Genomic DNA, 23,762 nt, shown 5'->3' with positions numbered 1-23,762 from the left:
AAAATTAGAGAAAATATAGTAACGAAAAATTTCGTCGCTGAAAAATTAAATAGAGTAGCGAAAATAAAGTAGCGAAAATAGGGGAGCAAAAGCCAAAAACTTTCTCAGCTCAAAAATTAGAAAATAAGAGTAGCGAAAAATTTCATCCGCTCAAAAACGAACGAAAATTAGAGAAGCGAAAAATTCGTTGCTCAAAAATGAACAAAGTAGGGGAGCAAAATTGTCGTCCGCTCAAAAATGAGCGAAAATAGTGGAGCGAAAAATTCGTCGCTCAAAAATGTGCGAAAATAGGGGAGCCAAAAGTTCGTTGCTCAAAACTGAGTGAAAATAGGGGAGCGAAAAATTCGTTGCTCAAAAATGAGCTGAAATAGGGGAAAACAAATTCTACGTTCAATAAACGAGAGAGTGCGAGCAGCTGTTTAACAAAAACTCCCACTGCTTATTTTTAAATCTAGAACTGCGTATTTTGAAAAATCACTGGCAAACTTCAAAGATACATATTTGAAGAAAGTAAGAGGTATATTATTTACTTTTGTTTATAATTGGTTTATTGTTTAAGTATGGATTTTGTTTTAAAAATTATGGTAATAATTAGAAACAATAATAGTATATAATTTTAAAAATTATTACGTTTAAAATTTGATAAAGATGGCGTCCACGTCTCAATGGCAGGGCGTGATGGTGTAAAGGGAGACGTCACGTGAGCACTACCTACGTATCGCATCCGTTCGTGGCAAAATGGAAGCACTTGAAATGTGCCCGAATCTCACGCGTAGTTCGACTTATCGTGGAACTAATTGGTGCCTGAAACTGGACCGGGCTCTCCACATTTTTGACAGCGGGGCTCGAGCCAAATGTGACAATCTGGATAAAAAGCATATTTCCTTCTCACGGGTACCAATCCATTTTTAACATTGAAATATATCTTATATTTCACATTTCACAGGTAAAAGTTTTTTATGAAATGTTACGTAATAAATTTAAATTTTATTATATCAACCTAATTAAATAAGGTTAATTTTAAATGTAATGTAATAAGTTTTAGAAGTTTTCTCATAATTAATGCGGAACCAAGAGTAGTTGTTTCGTAATTATTGTAGGGATTTTTTAGTCTTTATAAATAACACGTTGTTTTTCAAATATTTTTCTAATTCAATTTTAAGATTGATCGAAATTTCAACTCGTATTTTAAACCCTAACTGGCAGGCTTCCGAAGTAGTATTTAACCGGTACTAAATAATGCGGTAAATAACGTTGGTGTTTAGAATAGGAAAAGTGGTTAATAGATATTTCCATGAATTATTTACAGTATTTAAAACTCAAACTAAAACCTTAAAAATTTAGAACAGATTTTCAGGGTAATTAAAATAAAGTAAAAAATCTTCTAAAGTTAATATATTCGGTTTTTTTAATGAGTTTCTGGATTTCACATATTATTATATGATATAAATTAATATTTACCATAATTTACCAGTATATTTAGCAGTATTCGAAAAAAGTTGTATTTTTAGAATAGCTCGTTTTGCAAAATTTTATTATTGTCAATAACGTATTTCAATTTTTTTATGACGTCTTTTATTTTACAATGAAGTTGTACAAATGGTGGAAGGAAGAAACATTATTGCGGGTTTTTTTGGGTCATTTTTTACAATGGTAGTTTTTGGAGGTAGGGAAGTCAGGGGTTTAAATATTATATAATTACAAGGGGAAATTATTCAATTTGATCGTGTTTAGCATTCTTCTCCACCGTAAATAATAACAAACAAAGATTCGATTACGTTTTAATTTTAAAATCAGCCTGGGCAGCAGCAATCAACCCTGAAATTTGGGTGACAACTTAAACCATTTAAACACGGAGGTACTGTCTCCGCGAATATTAGTTTCAATTTCGTTTGAATTTTCCGTGAACTCCGAACAAATAAATGGCGCAAATTTTAACAGTAGAAAACGTGAAAACAATACGTGTATTTATCCTTACGCAATTATGCTTGGTGCGGGACACTAATACGTCATTATTTCGATTTAATCTCTGACTATTAGCGAGTGATTCGGCGCGTCAAGATGGTTAGAAATTATCTAACCGTGAAAAGGCCGAAGAAAAAGGGCATTATCTTGGTTTAAATAACCTTGAAAATGGGCGAGTGTCGGGCGTCGATAATAAGGCGCTCTGCTCGATTACTCGCATCGCGAAGCGCCAGACATTTCTCGATCAACTCTATATCGCTTTTCTACATTTTCGTCATATAGCTTTAATTGAGATTCCAAACCTAAACACCGGCTTTAGGCTCAGTCCGTTATACAATCTAATGTTTTGGGATAAAGTTGGTCTAAATTCAATTTGACGGAATGCGTGTTTCAAAAAACTTGTTGAGGTTAAAGGTAATAAATAGGTAGTGTAGGGAACTTTTGGCTCGCGTGGCAAGAAGGGCTTTCCACCACCCTCCTACGCAAGTTTTACCTGGCCACCTGAATTAAAAAGTCGCTTGATGACTTAGGCCTAAGGGGAGGCCTTGGGTATTAGCCTAGCTGATTATTATGATTATTATTATTAAATTAAATTTGAAATGAAAGCCGTTTAAAGGGAATATAACCCGCAAAGCAATCTTTACTTAAATTTTTCAAATTGATCTGTACAGAGGCGCCAAACATTTTTTAAGTGGCCATTGCTGCAAACGTTGGTGTTCCACACCAAATACCTGAGGTTATAGTCCCTTTAAGTTATTTTGAGATTTCTACACGGCTACGTGATGTTGATACACTGTCCTTAAAATTGGTATCTGAGATCAGTGCAGGTTTTACACGAGTAATAATAAAATACATTTTATAAATCTGCAGTGAATTACAAGACATTTAATTATAATTTTGCTTGGTTGGGCTTTTGTAAAAATGGTTTTGGAGATATTTATTAATTAGGTGATATCGAAAGATTTTAAATCAAGAATTTCAAGATATTTATTAATAGCAACTGTTTTGTGATTTTGAACAATATTCTACCTGAAAGGTGTACCAACCTTTTACCCAGCCCACGCGTGACTAACGAAATGGTTTGTCAAAAAAAAAAACTAATCCATGGTCTACAAAATATTTCTTTCCTACACAATTCAAGCTTGGTTCTTTCCAACACACATCGCCTACTACGAATTGGACCAAGAAATCTCTATATCTACCCAGTAGAAGACGAAATTGTCCACAGAGCAAGTTAGCGGAACTAAAAAATGGATGCCACGTGTCGGGGCCACCCATTAGATCGCCGCAACTTTTTTAATGATTAGTCTCGTCAGGAAGGTTTTTTTTTCCACAATTAAAACTGAAAAAATCAGTGTTTTTTTCCACTTGAGAGCGCGCGACTCGAATTAAAGAGTGTGTGCCTGCTAAAAGACACAAATGAACAAAAAATAATCTACCTGACAAAAAAATTACACCGTTTTTTATTGTAATTATATTTCCATTGCGTTGATCATTACCCACTGCGTTATTTTATGGTTTTTCCGTAGGTCTTTTTTTCACGAGTCCTATATTTTGGCGGAAATACAGGCAATTTATTTTTCATATATGCAACCCGTGATTATTATACCGAATTTTTACCTTCAAATGGAGAATTTTTTTGTCGGGGCGGTAGAATGATTCATTTTGTTGGAGATCCTTTCCTTAATTGGAACAATTTAAATGTCTCATGTACAAAATGGTCCTGTATTTTACAATTTGAGTAGTGTTAGATTTTTACTAAATTTATTTATCACTTTCAACTCACAATTGTCAGTTGCGGGTTAAGAAAGGCAAAATATCTAGTACCCCTGTAGCAAATTAGAGTCGGCCCGACGTCGGCAAAAGGTACTAAACACTAAAGTTGGCCTTTGGATTTAGGTTCGAAATGTCCAAAGGGTAAAAGGGTCAGTCGACTACAAAACGTTGACTCTTTACCCCCTTTTGATAGACCCTAGAACCGACTCCGAAACGACGTCGGGCCGACTTTATATTAATGCTTATTTCCGACACAAAACTGATCTAATTATTAGATGCCACGTTTTTCGAATACAAATAAGTTTGAAGAAAAAATAAAAGTGAATAAAAAATTATCTCAGAAAATCATCAAATAGTCAGAAAATAATTCAAATATCCTCTTTTCCGAAATACATATGGTATGTTTCATAAAAAATAATGTCAAATCCAATAATTAAATGTAAGGTCTATTTTAAGTCGGATAATGGTCGGCATACCGACCATAAATAGTCCCAAAAACGGATTTACGGTTTTAGTGTCGAAAAACGTCCGGACGTTTTTAGGTCGGCATTTGGTCGTCGACTATAAAGCGACTTTTCGACCGTACCCCGACCCTAAAACGACTTCATGTGCTATAGGGGTACATTTGACAATTTAAATGTCCCATGTACAAAATGGTCCTGTATTTTACAGTTTGAATAGTGTTAGATTTTTACTAAATGTATTTATAACTTTCAAATATTATAGCTAAAAATCCGTAGAACCAGAAATATTGTAACGCGCACTTGATAATATGAATATACTCAGTTGCAGGTTAAGAAAGGCAAAATAGTACATTTGGCGGAAAGGTGTAATCATTTATTTTTAGTACTACAATTGATACATATCTTAAAAAATCCGTTTGGCGAATCCAGGATTAATATAAAACAGGTATTGCCGAGATTACCATGTTGACGTGCAATAACGAGCGATTTGACGATTATTTAGGAGCATAATATTAATAATAAGCTATAATGAAAATTAAAAATATTAATCTACATTAAATATTTATTGATCACTTTGAAATTTACGCAATAGATATTTCTAAAATGGATTAATATCACACGCGTAGGAACCTTTAGGAATTCACAGAAAATAGGTGAAATTCAAAATTCCCGAGCTGATTTACTGGAAAATTGTGCTAGTATCTTTGCGCCAAATGTACGTTAGATATTTTGCTTTTCTTAACCCGCAACTGACAAGGAGACTACCCGAGGTGGTTATCTCCGATTTGGTTCAAACTCGGGTGGTAAGTAGACCTTCATGAAACTTGAAAATCCCTAAAAGGGTGGACAAGAATAGGCTTTAGTTTTGCCATGGCAACCAAAAATGTTTTTCACAACTTAATAATAAATAATAATAATTTATCACTTTTTAAAACCCTTTTCAAACCCTGCACGTTTTAATCTATCTCACACCATCTTCGCCGAAATTTGATATCAAGCCGTATAATAATTTCATAAAACGTAAAGGAAGACGGACTTTCCCCAAAATGGTTTCTCTAAACATCGTTGCAATCATACATCTTTCGGCGGTTCTGTGGTAAAACGCCCGCCTGTCGTGCTAGAGGGCTTGGGTTCGAGACGCGCCCGTTGTAATCGCCAAAATTTGTTATAAAGTCGTAAATTAAATTAATTAATTTTAATTCAATCTATAAATACAAACCCTATAGGAAGTGTTTAAAGGGTTTGAAAAGAGTTTAAATGTAAACCGTGTTGTGTCGATTGTCTGTATTTACGAGGTTTTTTGCAAACCCTAGGAAGTTTTTAAAGGGTTTCTAATGGTTCAATTTATAATCATAAAAGTGCTCATTTTGAAGCCTTGTGGGTTTGAAAATTTCCGTTAAAGGGTTTTGGAGGGTTTGAATTTGTGGAATTTTTTTTTAAGAACCTTGGGGGTTTATAATCAAACCCTTTTTTCTAACTGTGTAGGCCTTTCTATAAAGTAACATAGGCCTTCTTGTTTTAATATTGCTGCTGCGTCCCGGATGAACATAAGAGTAAATTCGACGAGGTACCCTGTTTTTAAGCATTAACTGAACTGAACTTCTACGTCTGTCTTGTGAATAGCTCTCAGTAAAACTTTTGACTTTAGCGTGTAAAGAATAGGAAGTGTCACACTTATGTAACAATATAAGAAAGATTACATTGCTTTCTCGAAAACTCCATATTTCTCCAAGTGTTTTCGAAAACAATTGTATTTTTTGTAATTTTGAAAGGCAAAAATTGGCTAGATGTGGAATTACCGTTTAGCAAGCAAGCGCAAAGGTAGTCCCCCGTGAATGGGCCGTTACGAAAGAGAACTTCTCCGGAGGTGACCGCGATGGCCCCTCGGCGCTCGGCGGCACGAGGCGGACCACACACCCCGAGTCGAACGCGTCCATTACGGGCCATTTTTCAAACGGAATCCACCCGACATCGTCCATCCCCAATCACCTTCGACTGCAGCGTTAATAGCGGGTAACCCGGTACGAGGAACTCCACTGAAAAATGGCAGAACTTTCTCTTTTAATTGGGGGCTTTCTCCGCTGCATTATCGCTGCCCCGGGGCACTTTTCCAAAACTACCCTTTCCTTCGGTTCTTTCAACAGAGGCGTTCGAATCATTTAAATTTTTTTTTACCTTCTTAATGTCGGTAATTAGAATTTAGACTGTAAACAGAAATGGGTCATTTATATTAATATATTATTAAATTTGCCGCTTATATTTAAATTATAATATTATATAGTCGGTGAAATGTGACGTCAACGGGGAACTTTATGGTTTGGCGCTGGGAGTTTTTATAGCGTTTTAATCTAGTAATTACCACCTCACTTTTGCTCAATTAAGTCATTTGTTTTGATCGATCTATAAATAGCGTTTTATAGCCTGATATTACCCGTATTTTAGACATTTAATTCACAAAGTTATTTTTATTAATCGATTGATTACCCCAAATGTATTACAGTAAAGTTCTATTGTTACTGTTTTCTTCAAGGGGATAGCCACATCCTCAAATTCTGTACACCGATTACAGCGAGTAGTCTTCAAGGGGATAGCCACATCCTCAAATTCTGTACACCGATTACAGCGAGTAGTAGCATAAGTCTATAATAATGTTCCATAAGTTTGTCACTTTGGGGAATATTTTACTGAGAACTAATAACGAAAAGGGCGTCATCACGAGAAGAAAATCTCCCCCTAGCGGGGCGCTGTCAAAGGTTATACTTGCCTGTGACGCGTTAGCAAGCGGAGGCAAAACGGCGACAAAGCCCGTAATGCAATCTGCTGTCTTGTGATTAGCTCTCAGTAAAACTTTTGCATGGGAAGAATAGGAAGTGTCACACTTATGTTAAATAAATTATATACTTATGTTAGTAGTAATCGATTACGTAATCAATATAGTACAGTCAAAGATTCAGGTTTGTACACCGATTTCGGATAGTAATTCGTAATTTCATCCGACTAAATTTTCGACAATTATCAGGAATGTTTTCATTTCAAGATTTCAACCATAAATTTCGAATTGCATTAGCTGTTTTGACCTTCATCTCTAGGATGGGAGGGGCTTCTTTCAGTGGCGTAGCCAGGGGGGGCACAGGGGGCACATGCCCCCCCCGAAACGTATGGTTGTACGTATAAATGTTTTTATTTTATTACTTTTTTTCAATGGTGTGCCCCCCCCCCCCCCCGAAACAAAATCCTGGCTACGCCACTGGATTTGTTATTACGGCGTTGATCAAGTGCCCTGCTCAAAACATTTTCAAATCTTGGCCAGTTTCATTGCCAAGGCTTAAAGGCCAAGGTTTGCTTCTGCCTGTACCCCTTTAAAATATCTTGCCTGAAAAGCAAATACCCTGGTGGTGGGCCAACATGTTCAGCGGTTGGCCTACCACCAGGGTATTTGCTTTTCAGGCAAGTTAATTTAAGGGGGACAGGCAGAAGCAAACCTAGGCCTTTAACAGTGAAATTGATTTATTTTTAATTGAGGTTAATTTACCTGCTTTAATATCCTAACATGGCGGCGTATTTTCACGCGCAAAATGATCCAACATTGCGCATCTTTTTGATTGAACGAAAATGGGTAATTATATTAACAGCTAGTACCTTTATTTACGATGATCAACTGATTTTGTACTTTATTTTAAATTTTGATTCTGGTTTTTCTAATTTATAATAGTATTATTATATTTCCCAAGGACTAAGCAATAAATAAATAATCTTAGTTTTAAATATAAAATAATAATTAATTAACTTTATGTGTGTAATTACAATTGAGTGTAGGAGGTGGAAATATATGTTACGTATTTTAGCCGGAGCTGGATTAAAGTAATAATAATATTTATTTCGCAAAGAAAACCACTACAGGCAACCACGGAGGCAAAGCTTTTACACGGTGGTTACCAGGACGATCACAACACGTATAGTCATATACATATCCGTGAAAACAATTGAAATCAAATTAAGTTTTGAATATAAAATAATCAGTTAGGCTAATACCCAAGACACCACCTAAGGCCCAACTCATCTAGCGACTTTTAAATTCCTCAAACATTTGGCCGGGTTGCAATGCGTAGGAGGGTGGTGGTAACATGGACTAATTAATTAGTCCATGATGGTAAGCCCTTTATGCCACGCGAGCCAACAGCGCCCTATACAGTGATTTCAGTATCACGTAACACGACGTCACCTATGCTTTTTTCCCATAGAAAAAATCCCGCACAAAATGGCGGCCATAGCCAAAGCTACGAACTGAAACTACTCTATACTAACTATTATCGTGAACCTCTACAAGTTTTAATGGAAACCTCTCTTTCACGCTGATAACCGGTAATGGCGTTGCACCTCCAACGTTTTCTTCACCTTTTGATATCTACAATATACCTTTTAAGTAAATATTTTAATTTCGTATCAATTTGTAGATTTTTTTGGCATCTTGGGCAGATATAGTTTACTCCATCTAGCGGTGTAAATCGCGAATAAAAAAAGTATAGGAGTATATCATTCACACAAGTCCCCCCCCCCCCTCCGGACTATGTTTTCGAACAACAGAAAAATGCGATCTCAAAAACAACGAGAATGCGTGATGTTAAGAGCCTATCAAATTTATGAATGACTTTTGTTGTATGAAAAAAAAACGCATTCTTTAACTTCCCCCCGTTTAAGATTTTCTACGCAATGCTATATACACTTGCCCAAAAACGAGAAGGGGGAGGGTCGGGATTGAGGAATCCGCAAGACCCCCCGGCATCCTCAGTTTCTGCTTCCTCTCTTCACCAATTTATTTCAACTCACATACATCCTGCAATGGGAACTCTGACGTGACTCGGACAGACTTTAGACCTGGCTTCAACTTGTCAGCGTTTTACGCAAAGGGGGGGGGGGGGTACCGGATTAAACTGGAGAGGAGAGACTTTGATATCGCTCGCAACAGACAAGGAGGGTGGGGCAAATACCGCTGATACGAAAGAACAGAGTCACGCTTAAACGCCCAGTCCGACCCCTTCTCAAAATCATATTCATCTTTCGAAAAGGGAGAAAAGGTTTCTCGAAAATAAATCCTACGAAACAATTGGGCTATTTTGTATATTGGGGGCCGCCGAGACCGGCCCGGACCCCGGGAAAATATTCACGGGCCCTTAGGCTGCACGGGCCCCGACTTCCCACCCTCTCTTGTCGGGCCTGTGTTTTCTATCGTATAAAAAGCCTTCATTGTAGTCGTTGTAAATTGGTAGGCAAAATTGGTGCCATAAGAGAGATAGTGGATACGAAATGTGACATATTTTAAGCTTGTCATTGAGGTCACGTGACGTAAATTTGTCACGTACGGAGAGATAAATATTGAAGAGAAGAGGGAGTAGAAACTAACACGCGTTACGACTTATTTTAAGGTAACTAGAGCCAATCTCGCTTAAGCCTTGTTCCGGAAATATGAAATTTGTGTCAGTTCACTTTCCTCTTAAAGGCCGACTACATAAATCTTCGGTTTACTCTGTCTTTCACTGGAAGTAGGCTGACTGCATGGCACGCATGTATTGCAGTAAGCCTACTTCCAGTGAAAAACAGAGTAAACCGAAGATCTATGTAGTCGGCCTTTAAAGGGAATATGACCGCCTGAATTTGGTATTTCAAAATTATAAAGTATTTTAAAAACATTTCATGACATCTATAGAAGATTTTTGGGAAATAATTTCCTTCTGCCAATCATGCTGGAATAATAATAGAACTGTAGTACCACCTATCGCGGATTTTAGAAGAAAATTCTGGGAAGTTATAAAAAATCATTGGTTAAATAAAATAATGTTCGTCGATTTCGTCTTTTGAAAATATTTAGTTCATATTAAAAATATTACCTCTAAATTATTGTATTTTAAATTTAATTTCAAGAGAACCATATTTAGTAAAGTCTAAAGTTAGTTTTGTCCCGTCGCGTATCCCACTTTACCAACCGGGACCAATTTAAAAATCGTTTTTAACTGCATACGCTATATTAAATTCCGATTAGTCAAGTCTAAAGCTAGTTTTGTCAACCAACGGGACCAATTTAAACATCGTTTTTAACTGCATATGATATATTAAATTCCGATTAGTCAAGTCTAAAGTTAGTTTTGTCCCGTCGCGTATCCCACTTTACCAACGGGACCAATTTAAAAATCGTTTTTAACTGCATACGCTATATTAAATTCCGATTAGTCAAGTCTAAAGCTAGTTTTGTCAACCAACGGGACCAATTTAAACATCGTTTTTAACTGCATATGATATATTAAATTCCGATTAGTCAAGTCTAAAGTTAGTTTTGTCCCGTCGCGTATCCCACTTTACCAACGGGACCAATTTAAACATCGTTTTTAACTGCATACGCTATATTAAATTCCGATTAGTCAAGTCTAAAGCTAGTTTTGTCAACCAACGGGACCAATTTAAACATCGTTTTTAACTGCATATGATATATTAAATTCCGATTAGTCAAGTCTAAAGTTAGTTTTGTCCCGTCACGTATCCCACTTTACCAACGGGACCAATTTAAACATCGTTTTTAACTGCATATGATATATTAAATTCCGATTAGTCAAGTCTAAAGTTAGTTTTGTCCCGTCGCGTATCCCACTTTACCAACCGGTACCAATTTATATACGCTATATTAAATTCCGATTAGTCAAGTCTAAAGCTAGTTTTGTCAACCAACGGGACCAATTTAAACATCGTTTTTAACTGCATACGCTATATTAAATTCCGATTAGTCAAGTCTAAAGTTAGTTTTGTCCCGTCGCGTATCCCACTTTACCAACGGGACCAATTTAAACATCGTTTTTAACTGCATACGCTATATTAAATTCCGATTAGTCAAGTCTAAAGTTAGTTTTGTCCCGTCGCGTATCCCACTTTACCAACGGGACCAATTTAAACATCGTTTTTAACTGCATACGCTATATTAAATTCCGATTAGTCAAGTCTAAAGTTAGTTTTGTCCCGTCGCGTATCCCACTTTACCAACCGGGACCAATTTAAACATCGTTTTTAACTGCATACGCTATATTAAATTCCAAAGTAAAAAATAAAACAAAATTAAATATAATATAAATCGCGAGAATCTTTTAAAATTGAATAGCGAATTCTTCGAACGATATGAATCAATCAATATCATGATGACACGATTCCACGAAGCACAGGTGTGGAAAAAAATCTTCGTCCCAAAATAATGAGTATTTTGTAAGAGAAACTTCCCGTGAGAATCGTAAATTTCGCAAGGTACTCTTTCGGTAATCCGCAAATAACGAGCGCGAAATGTCAAGAATTTAGAGATCAAAGGTGACAAACAAAGCGAACAAAAAGAAAGCTTCTCAAAAGGGAGGTCTTCGGACAGCGGTCAGTGGGGTCCGTCTCAGCGTGAGAAGAAAATTACTCGGAAAAGCGAACGACAAAAGAGATAATAGAAAAGCTTTTAACACTTGACGGAGCAAGTCAGTAGATACACTTAACTTAGTCCAACAAAAGCGCTAGAAAAACTGCGGGAAAAGTATCGAAAGGATTCCAAGCTCAATTTGTGGATCTGATGACTCCATCGTTCCTAGAAATGACCATCTCTTTCTGAAACAAATTCCAAGTTGTTGTTTTACCGGATTTCGCGGAAATTCGAAGTACCCAGCATCATCGGTCAACGGGCTCGGGCCTGAGACGAGACCGATACGTTTTCACGTCAAAGCCGAGCCCCAGCTGAGGTATTGTGGATCGCGTATTGTAACTAGTGAACCCGAGCTTGAGCCCCTGTTAAATACAAATTACTTCGAGCTCAAGCCTGAACCCATTTCATGATTCACATTACTTGGAGCTCGAACCCCAGCTCGTATTCAAAATTAACGTACTAAGAGCTTAATTTTGAGCTCAACATAATACTTGAGCCCGAGCTCGAGATCGATTTTGGTAGTTTTCATATCCGAAGTGAGCCCAAGCTCAACTCACGATTACGATTGAGACCAAGCCCGAGCCCGTATTAAAAATTAACATACTAAGAGATCAATCTTGAGCTCAACATAATACTTGAGCCCGAGCTCGAGACTGATTTTGGTAGTTTTCATATCCGAGGGGAGCCCGAGCTCAACTCACGATTACGATTGAGACCAAGCCCAAGCCCGTATTAAAAATTAACATACTAAGAGATCAATCTTGAGCTCAACATAATACTTGAGCCCAAACTCGAGACTGATTTTGGTAGTTTTCATATCCGAGGGGAGCCCGAGCTCAACTCACGATTACGATTGAGACCAAGCCCGAGCCCGTATTAAAAATTAACATACTAAGAGATCAATCTTGAGCTCAACATAATACTTGAGCCCGAGCTCGAGACTGATTACGGTAGTTTTCATTTCCGAAGGTGAGCCCGAGCTCAACTCACGATTACGATTGAGACCAAGCCCGAGCCCGTATTAAAAATTAACATACTAAGAGATCAATCTTGAGCTCAACATAATACTTGAGCCCGAGCTCGAGACTGATTACGGTAGTTTTCATTTCCGAAGGTGAGCCCGAGCTCAACTCACGATTACGATTGAGACCAAGCCCGAGCCCGTATTAAAAATTAACATACTAAGAGCTCAATTTTGAGCTCGAAATAATACTTGAGCCCGAGCTCGAGACTGATTTTGGTAGTTTTCATATCTGAGGTGAGCCCGAGCTCAACTCACGATTACGATTGAGACCAAGCCCGAGCCCGATTTGAATACTGTTTTCGTACCTGAGGATGAGTTCGATCTCCTTTCAATTCGCGATATTGTTAAGCCCACGTTCCAAAAAAAAGCGTTGGAAGCTAGCTCGAAAACAATAGTTGCGCTATTTCATAAAATAAATTGTGCGACGAAACATCGAGCTCGAGCTTGAGCCTTTAGTAGTTTTAAAACATAGTGAGACCGAGCTCGAGGCCACCATTTTATTTGTATGTAGCTATAGTGAGCCTGAGCCCGAGACCACCCGTAGATTTGTAAATATAGTGAGCCCGAGCCCGAGACCACCCGTCGATTTGTAAATATAGTGAGCCCGAGCCCGAGACCACCCGTCGATTTGTAAATATAGTGAGCCCAAGCCCGAGACCACCCGTCGATTTGTAAATATAGTGAGCGCGAGCCCGAGACTGCCCGTATATTTATAACCACAGTGAGTCCGAGCCCGAGACGGTTTGTAGGTTTTAAATCTAATGAGCTTGAGACCTCACATCGGCGGGGAAATTTAGATTGCGAGTTCGAGCTCCAGACCCGACCAATAATTGGAGAGACCAAGGTGAGCACGAGACCAACCGTAAGCTCATATACGAATTCAGTGAGGTGTGCTCGAGCCCCACTCTTGGCGTTAACCTATGCCCTGCATTTCGTCGTTGCTAGTAACCTCACCATCTAGACGTTGCATAATTATGGTACAATTCAATAATTTTAGCTAGGAATTTGAAACGTGACATATGGTACGCCTTTTTGCAATAATTTTAACAGACCGTACCATACTTTCCATAATTCTGATAGGACATACCATGTTGTCAATAATTTTCGAAGTCACTATCGTTTTGTACTCATGTTTATCCCAAAAAGATTATTAATCGGCTTTGTTAAAATTAAATCTAGACGTTGATAAAGGTAATTTTTTGTGGTTTGATCTTTAAAATTAACTTTTACTTTATTATCGAAACTAGCCTACATAATGCTACACTCTTAAAAATGAGGAGTTAAAAGAATTGGGTTGTCTCACTGCAAACGAAATTTGGGTTAATAACAACCCAACATTAGTTAATTTTAAAAAGTTGGGTAATTTTTTATGGGTTGCTTTATTAAACCAAAATTAGGTTAAAAATTTGTGTTGAAATTCACATAGAAACTTTTCAACTCTCATTTAGTTTAAAAATTTTCAACGATGGTTAACTTATTCCTACCGGTTCTCATATTTGTTGAAAATTACATATTTTGTTACTATAATAATTAAAAATAAAATGTGTTGAAAATATAAAAAAATGCATAAAAATAATACAACGAAACGGACATAGAAATTTTCAGTATGTACTTTCTTGGCGGAGATCGTTATCATTTGTATATTTCAGCAACGCTGTAAATAAGTCAAATTCGAAGTACTCAGGTTCATTACTAGATTTCCAAGTAACCTCACCATCCTCAAAAAGCACACTTTACATCAAATTGGTCTTAGCTACATCTCCAAAATTCTTACTGCGTACCAAAAGTCGGAAGAGTTTGAAAAATATTTTTCTTTGGAGATTTCCAGAAAGATCATAGGAAAGTACCGCCCGCTGTATAAAAAAATTGTGGCCCGTAACAAGGATGGTGGCGATGAAAAAACGGTGGTTTCGTCGGCCACCTCATTGTGTCCAAGCGTGAAAAATGTCCGTAAAGAAAAAAGTGACTGCGGTCGACGGAGAGAAATTCCCAAAGCCACACAATGGCCGCCTGATAATGGAAAGAAAACTCACGCATCACGCGCGCATAGGCGTCTTAAGAAGTGACCGCCAAATATTAACCACTAGGGCTATCATCGAAGACTCGAAGAACCTTTTAGGTCGTCGTTTAATATATTGGCGTTTCTTTCAGATCAATTTAAACAATTGCTCCTCTGGTTTTGCCGGAATTTCTAGAAAATGAAAGTTAAGCAACCAGTATTCTCTAGAAATTTGCCCATATTGTAGTGAAACGTTTCAGAAGTTGGGATGGGGTGGCAGTCACCTGGTGAGGGTTGCACCGATATGGGTACAGCCATAAGTAACATAATACTAATAAGTATGACACTTCCTATTGCTTTAATGCTAATTTTCTAACCGAACCTTTTTCCGGCACTGATACTCTCTTCAAGCTGTGACTTGGACTCGCGACTTACTGATTTGGATGACTAATTTTGATAAAAATTTAAGCCTAATATCGGAGAGCACGTTCTGGAGCCGCGAGTGGCTTTGGCTTTGTTTAGAAGTTCGCGTGCGAGTCACGCGTGATAAAAAACATGAGCTCGTGGCGCCGAGAAAACTTTTTTAAATTTTATCATTTTAGCCTAATATTCCGCCTATCTATCGGAAATCAGATATTTCGGCTTAGCGGAAATCTCGCGTATTTTAGACACTAGAGGGCTCTGTGCGGATAAAACATCTTGATTACGCAATAACTATGAAAATCAGTTTGGTTGTAAATCTCGTTAATTGTCATACTTATTGTTATTATGTTACTTATGGTACATCCGATATTGGCCGATAAAGTTTCAAGTATATTATCTATTTAGCCGCTAATATTTTTATTAGTCAATTTGTAGTTTTTACCCGATCAAGTTTCCATCCAAAATCATCATTTAAAGTTGGAAAAATCAATTGTTATCTTAACAAATTTATACTAATTACTAAAAGTATTTTTACTTTTCTGTCCATAAACAATATGCTTTTTCAATTTCAATTTCAATTTCAATTTTATTTAGTAAACCTTTTAAAAAGAAAACAAAAACATTATACACACAACGGTCTAAGTCACAGTGTGACTTGTAAGCCCGGGCTATTAAATTAACAAAATTTTAGACAAGCTAGTAACTAAAATACTGTCCAATAGTAGAACAAAATTTAAATACCCGCGTAATACAAAAAAAATTCACAAAAAACTAAAAATAATAAACCCACGATCAAATCATTTTCTGTAAAATTAAATCTTTAACACACTTTTTAAAATATGGAAGATTGTTATATAAGCTATTTACGCTCTCACGTAGCAAATTAAAGTTCTTTATGCCTGTGTAAAAAAGGGACGTAATTTTCTTTTCTGATCTACAAAAGGGAGCTGAAATAATATCTGTGGATCTGGTGATTCTATTTTTAGATTTTAGGGAGAACAGATTCGAAAATATTTTATTTTGTTCAAGTTCCCTTAAAATTATTTTTAATTTAAATGTTATATTCAATAAAATACTTTAAATGAAGTCTAATTCAAGTCATTAGCGAAAATACTGGCTACAAAATTTTAAAAATACGTAACAAAAAATCACTTTTTTTAAACAATAAATTGGATTTATTAAAATGGCAATTAAATGGAAAAATACAATGGAACCTTTTCTGGTTTAAGAGATCCATTTTGTAATGGACAATTCGACGCGCCATTTAGTGACGAGGCTATGCTTGGACACCCTCGAATTTCAACAACACGCGCTTAGAAAAAAAATCTTTTAAATAATGCTTTATACTAAAGAAAATAGAATACACTTAAGACAAATTATTACGCGTTGTTTAAAATAAACGAGTAGAATTAATTTGACACGGCGTCCGCGGAGGTTTATTTCCTGACTACTTTCGTCGGTAATGCTAGTGACAGGCGTTCCTAATTAGGACTAAGAAACCCGTACAAATGCAATAAAATTGAATTCTTTAAATAATAAAATATATGAATTGGAAATATTCAAAATTTGTTCTAGTTGAACATAGGATACGTGGCAGTGTTGTTCGGAGCGATTTACATATTTTTCGATTTTCCGCTTACGTCGTTAGTGCGCCATCTATGAAACAATTTTTCTTCGTTTTTTAAATGTCAAACGATTGTAACTACCAGTGGCGTAACTAAGAACTCCCCCCCCCCCCCGCGAAAAACTACTCGGAGCCCTTTTAAATAGCACCGATTTTAATCAGAAACGTTTGGGGGCCCCCTAATTCTCGGGGTCTGTGGGGGCGCTATTTACGCCACTGGTAACTACGGTCAACAATTACAATGCCCTTGAAAACAGCGTCAATGTGGCTTTCAATAGAGGGCCGTACAAGAGGATTTCGGAAAGAGTCAGCTGCTTTGGTGGTGAAATTAGACCACATACTATTTATAAAACTTTCAACGAACTCCAAAAAGTTCAAACGTACTAAATACATACCAAAAAATATCAAAACATATTTTCGTATCATAAATTTTGGCCAAATGTACTAAATACGATTAAACAAATCCAAAACGTATTTTCGTACAAAAAATTTTAAAACGAATTAAAAAAGTAAAAATGTACCTCTCGGAACAAAACTGTGTGTGGAAATATTGAAAAATATTTCCGCTTGTAGTGAACCAGGAAAAGGATATCTTTAGTCCGCGACTACCTATATTGAAGGGGAACAACTGGCCCCAAAATCGGTCATGATCCCTACAAATCGAATACATTAGGAAGACCCCACCGTTGTAGGCTCGCGGGGCGGGAGATTTCGGAGTTCGCGCGGCCGCATATCCGGACAAAGGCTGGCGAAAGGGCAGCGGGCATTATGTCTTAAGAAAATGAACGGCACGCGGTCTCCCTTTGATGTTTCTTTCGACGGCAGAAGGCGCCAGGTTCAACGACGGCGAATATTTATTATATTGTAAATCAGCTTTCTCTCGATACAGCGTGTTGTGCACGAGCGATAACGCTGGTTCGTTTAGGCATAAACAACGGAAGTTTACTGGTGGTCCCAGTATTTACGACCAAATACATAGCCCCTACAATGGAGAGTGTGATATTTTGGCGGTATGGTGGCTTACTGAAATCATGGTCCTATCAATAGATCGTGATCATTTATAGGATTACACCTTCGATAGATGAACGTATCAATAAAGGACCAAGAACCCATTTAGTTTACTGAGAATGTAGGAGTTGATCCGTTGAAGGAAACAAGGAGGACTACCTAGGCCAAACCCAGTGGCGTACGGCCCAACTGCGAAGATAACCTCGTATTCATGAGGATCACTCTTACGGAATCTTTTGAGGGCCCCTTTTTTTTCAGAGGCCCGCCGTTGCCGCAGGCCCTACGGGATCCTAATTTACGCCACTGGCGACTGGCCAGAGCCAAAATCGTTATTGAAATTGAAACTGTTACGTTAACTGGTTTGGAAATGTATTGAAGTTCACAATAATATTAAATTCCGATAAATTTAATATTCAATTGCGATAAATTTAATATTAAATTCCGATAAATTTAATATTCAATTGCGATAAATTTAATATTAAATTCCGATAAATTTAATATTCAATTTAATTCTAAATTCCGATAAATTTAATATTCAATTTAATTCTAAATTCCGATAAATTTAATATTCAATTTAATTCTAAATTCCGATAAATTTAATATTAAATTTAATTCTAAATTCGTACAAATTTAATATTCAATTGCGATTAATTTAATATTAAATTTAATTCTAAATTCGTACAAATTTAATTCTAAATTCGTACAAATTTAATATTAAATTTAATTCTAAATTCGTACAAATTTAATATTAAATTTAATTCTAAATTCGTACAAATTTAATATTAAATTTAATTCTAAATTCGTACAAATTTAATATTAAATTTAATTCTAAATTCGTACAAATTTAATATTAAATTTAATTCTAAATTCGTACAAATTTAATATTAAATTTAATTCTAAATTCGTACAAATTTAATATTAAATTTAATTTTAAATTCGTACAAATTTAATATTAAATTTAATTCTAAATTCGTACAAATTTAATATTAAATTTAATTCTAAATTCGTACAAATTTAATTCAAAATTCGTACAAATTTAATTCAAAATTCGTACAAATTTAATTCAAAATTCGTACAAATTTAATTCAAAATTCGTACAAATTTAATTCTAAATTCGTACAAATTTAATTCTAAATTCGTACAAATTTAATTCTAAATTCGTACAAATTTAATTCTAAATTCGTACAAATTTAATTCTAAATTCGTACAAATTTAATATTAAATTCCGATTAATTTAATATTAAATTTAATTCTAAATTCGTACAAATTAATTATTCAATTGCGATAAATTTAATTATAGATTCCGGAAAATTTAATTATAGATTCCGGAAAATTTAATTCTAAATTCCGATTACTTTATTTCGTAATCCCGAAAACATTTATTCTAAATTCCGAAAAATGTATTCTAAATTCCAATAAATTTAATTCTAAATCAGTGGAAAAAATGTAATTATCAATATGGATTTAGCCGTGATTGTCTTCGTTATACAGACACCCACCAGTCGAACGGCCAAAATGCCTCCAAAGAGTGTTTCAAAAAGAATATAATTAAACATAAGTGAATAATAATCGAGTCAAGGGTGGGGCGGGGGCGGGGGGAGTAAAACAAAAATAAATAAAAATAAACATCGAGGAGAAAAGCGAGTGCGGCGAATGGGATTGGAGGCGGTGCGGGGAGTGACAAAAAGACGCGACATAAAAAATCGCAACAAACGAGAGAGAGCCAATGGAACACGTCCATCCTCCCACACATCCATTCCCCCATCCTACTTCCCAAAAACAAAAAAACAAACGCCAAGGCACGCTCCCAAGTTCCCCAAATCCATATCGGCTTGAAAAGAGAGGGCATGGCTTATTTCGTTTAATAAACATTGAGATTTATTCCGATCGTTGGTTCCACCTCCTTTTTCCAAAGCCAGGAAGAAGAGAATTCAGCCAAAGTCACGTTCCGTATCAAACGTCAGGGGAAATCGGGGGGAGGTGCGAACTCGACCCCTCAATATCATTTTCGCCTCGCATCCCAGTAACGTTAGGTCGACTCTTATAAGCTGGCACTCGGTCCGAATCTAAGACGAGGGTAGCCAGCCAACTAGCCGCGATGTCGGGTGACGGTTCGTTTACGCACCCTTTAGCAACGAGTGTCAGCCCCCTCCTTGGAAAGTCCTTGCCTGGTTGATTCGCAACCCCCCTGACAACCCCCCTACTTTTCAAGTTTTTCTTTTCCATCTCACTCCTATCCACAAAGATTCGGACAGTTATCGGACTTGGTCCGCGTATTACTAACTTTACCGTCCCGTCTCGCTACGAGCTCGACAAGACTGGTAGACCAAATTGACAATTACTTAGACCCTTTGGACAATTACTTCGACCCCTTTGACGCGGTTGTACCTTTAATTTTTAAATCATCATCAATAATTATATCATCATCGATATAAATAACTATATTGGTGGAAGTTCGGTCTCGATGTATGTGGATTAAGTTGAATTAACTACGACTCGGAAATAGAGGTGTTTCGTATCCGCGGATGCGTCGTCCATCGGCGGGTCTGGTGTGAACCTGATCATCGTCTTCGTCCGTTTCAATGGCTGTGCCCGGGGCGATCAACATCCGACCGCTTTTCGCGGGGTATCCCTTTCAAGGTAAGTCCGCTCGTAAACCCCCATTTGAGATACGACACCCTTTACTCTCGTTTTCTTGGAATTGTTTCCATTTTCACTTCTTTCTTTTAATCTTGAAAAATAAGCCTTGGCGGGTTCTATCGCGCTAATTTACCCCAAAAGGGACCCGACATTTGTCAATTTTACGTACGGGACTTTGACTCTCAAAGCTATTTCAGAATTTGGAAACTAATTTTGAAATTGCAGAGCACGATTTTCTAGATTTTTACGCTGATTTCGAAATTTTGGAACTAATTTTCGCCCAGATTTCTTGATTTTCAAGTTGATTCCAAGATTTCGGGAGTTGTATAGTCAGATTGAACGGTGGCATTTTGAACCTATCGTAAAAGCTTCTAAAATAACAGTATCTCGATTAACAATATAACGATTTTTAAGTTGCCTTTTTTGTGATAATAAGAAACCACCCCAATGATTTTAAAAATTCGGAAAATCCTAAAATCTCGAAATCAGCCAAAAAAAAAAAAAAAAAAACAGAAATCAACGGCAAAATTGGAACTATGAAATCTCAAAAACAGTTTTCTTAACTCACTTTGAGGTTGATAATCCCGTACGCAAAAACTAATTTTTACAACGCGTATTTCCGGAAACAACAATATCCGGTGTATTATTAAAACGCGGAAGAACAGATCTAATTTAGGGTGTCTCAACGCGGCTAATGAAAATCCCGTTAACTCGGCAACCAGGTGTGGATCACCACACGCCAAAGACACCCCCAAAAAGACACCCCCCAAAATTAGTCCTTACCAACATTCTTAGACAATAATTAGAAACTCGAGCCGTCTAAAAAGTCGGGCGTAACAAATCAGCCAGCCGGCTGAAAACAATTTATCCGTATAAATAAATACTAATACGTGAGGAAAAAGCAGAGGCCCAAAATAATAATAACGGAGATCCAAAGTGTGCGACAAATAATATTTTAATTACGAGTGTCGGTGGTCGATGAGTCGCGGACACATCTCGCACACGAAGCCGAAAACCGGTCGCCCCTAATTACCCACTGTACGCCGAAGAACAATAATGCCGTAATTAAGGAATTAAGGGGGACCCCAGCTCTCTCTCTCTCTCTCTTCGACACCCTCTAGCGGTATATAATAACGGGACAGCCGAGATGCCGATAGCTATTATTTCAGTTTGCCGCAAATTGTTTATTGGTATGAAGGTACCGAGTTACAACGTGTAATTTGGGAACTAGCTATACTAGGTGCCTGGCTAGATTGGACAATCGTTATTGTACAAAAATTACTTGCTAATGCCCGGCCCGAATTTCCCGCGAAATTGTGATGATAACAGCTGAAAATATTTCGAGCTTATGATATGATTCAAATAACTTAAAACTGAACTATAATAATTCTAGAGGATTCTTAAAACGTAAACTCCGTCATAATTGAAAATAGCTTTATTTAAGAAAGTTAAAAGACTATATAAAAATTGACCAAATAAATGATAATATGTATATATTACCTAATTTAGATATTTATATTTTAATTTAAACAATAAGAACTAAATTTTTTCAATGTAAAAATATATCGAGCTTATATAAACAATATAGTATTTTGAACTTATTTTAATTTACTATTGTCATAACTAAAGATTTAAAACAAAATCCTGTTTTTCTCATATTAGGATTCTTAAATATTTGCTCTCATCAAGTAGCATATAGAGTGTTGTCGTCTGATACGATTTTGAAAACTTGTAACGTCACAGCTGTAGTGTTAATAGTGGCCGCCATGACAGTTACCGTTTTTTATCAATAGGCAAATTACAATGGTGACGTCGCAGGGTTTCAGACGACAACACTCTATTGAAAAACACACGAAACTTGCGAAGGTAAAAAATGTATGTAACTGCTTACTTCTCCCCAAGGTATATTTTATACGCTCCCGATTGCGGATAACTGTGAAAACCGCGGTTGAAACAAAAACAGGGTCGAAACCCGGCCATTAAGATGTCAAGGGGACCAAATGGTGCACCCCGGACCCCAATGATACATCCGCAGTCCCACCGTGGTTCCGCTCAATTTCAAAACGTTCCGAGTCCCCCCAAACCAGGGATATAATTTCTTGGCCAAACCGCAATCTGTGCAATCTGTTATTTTCCCTGAACGTTACGTATAGATTGAGGTGTAAGCCACCCAAGATGTAAATGACGTAAAATTTCATTGTCGATTTTTTCCCTGTACATGTGTGGCCGAAAAAAATTTACAAATAATAACCAAATGTAATTGCAAAGGTGAATTTTTAGTAGTCGCTTAGCGCGAATAAACGTATCAGTTGGCTACGATTCAAGAATGCTCCATTTTTTGTCTATCGAGCGTACCACGCTTTTCAACGGTCGAAAACTTAATTATGATAATTGGTCATGATTTATGAATAGGGTTGCGGCATCGTCGAAAGACCTACAATGTTCCTTTATAAAGGATTCTTTTAAATAAGACAATAAAACGAACACTTCGTCAAAGGAGCAAATAGCTTTATTTTAGAAAGTTGATCAATTCGACATCAAATTATTAATATTAAGTATATGTATTACCCAATTTATATATTTAAGTTTAAATGTTAAATATTGAAATAAATCAAGTGGAGGAAAACATTGGGAAGAGCTCCTTACGAATTCAAAAATTATTTTTCTATTTTAAATAAGAATAAAAATGATTTTGATATTTTAAATACGATGAAATATTATTTCATTACTGAGTAAGAATTATTTTTCTTTTTTAAATATCAATATATTTTAAATATAAGTAAGAATTAATATATTTTAAATATGAGTAAGAATTAATATATTTTAAATATGAGTAATAATTAATATATTTTAAATATGAGTAAGAATTAATATATTTGAAATATGAGTAAGAATTAATATATTTTAAATCTGAGTAAGTATTAATATATTTTAAATAGGAGTAATAATTAATATATTTTAAATATGAATAAGAATTAATATATTTTAAATATGAGTAAGAATTAATATATTTTAAATATGAGTAAGAATTAATATATTTGAAATATGAGTAAGAATTTTTTTAATTTTAAATATGAGAAAGAATAATTTTTTATTTTAAATATGAGAAAGAAATATTTTTTTATTTAAAAAAATATAAAAACTTTTTTTTCCCTACTAAGAATTATTTTTCCATTTTAAATTCATAATTCGAATGTTTATACGTATAATGAGAATATTCTAAATAACAGAATAAATGACAATAATTTTAAAGATTAAATTTGTAAAAAACTGTTTTAAATTCCAATCACCCTACATGAGGCAATTTTCCGTGCCCCTAGAATTAATCCGCCACTGACTACCAAATCAAAAGCTATTGAGACGGACATTATAGATCTTGAAAGGTTAGTTTAGCGAAATAAATC

At 36.0% G+C, this 23,762-nt stretch overlaps 1 protein-coding gene across 2 annotated transcripts in view; it reads left to right on the top strand.

The window, feature by feature from the left end:
• Positions 1–23,762, top strand: part of LOC149925980 (uncharacterized) — an 89,845-nt gene that overhangs the window by 22,814 nt on the left and 43,269 nt on the right. Inside the window, exon 1 of one of the 2 annotated variants that reach the window (XM_090160024.1) lies at positions 20,290–20,358. The exons of the other annotated variant lie outside the window; for it this stretch is intronic. Coding sequence (XP_090016150.1) covers positions 20,301–20,358 — 58 coding nt within the window. The 5' untranslated portion in view covers positions 20,290–20,300. Of the gene's footprint in view, positions 1–20,289; positions 20,359–23,762 lie in introns of those variants that run through there. 2 annotated transcript variants of the gene reach the window in all.

Source organism: Leiobunum rupestre, chromosome 10, assembly GCF_980474605.1.
Source record: "Leiobunum rupestre chromosome 10, qqLeiRupe1.1.hap1, whole genome shotgun sequence".
Lineage (NCBI taxonomy): Eukaryota > Metazoa > Arthropoda > Arachnida > Opiliones > Sclerosomatidae > Leiobunum > Leiobunum rupestre.
This window is presented reverse-complemented; position numbering and strand designations above follow the sequence as displayed.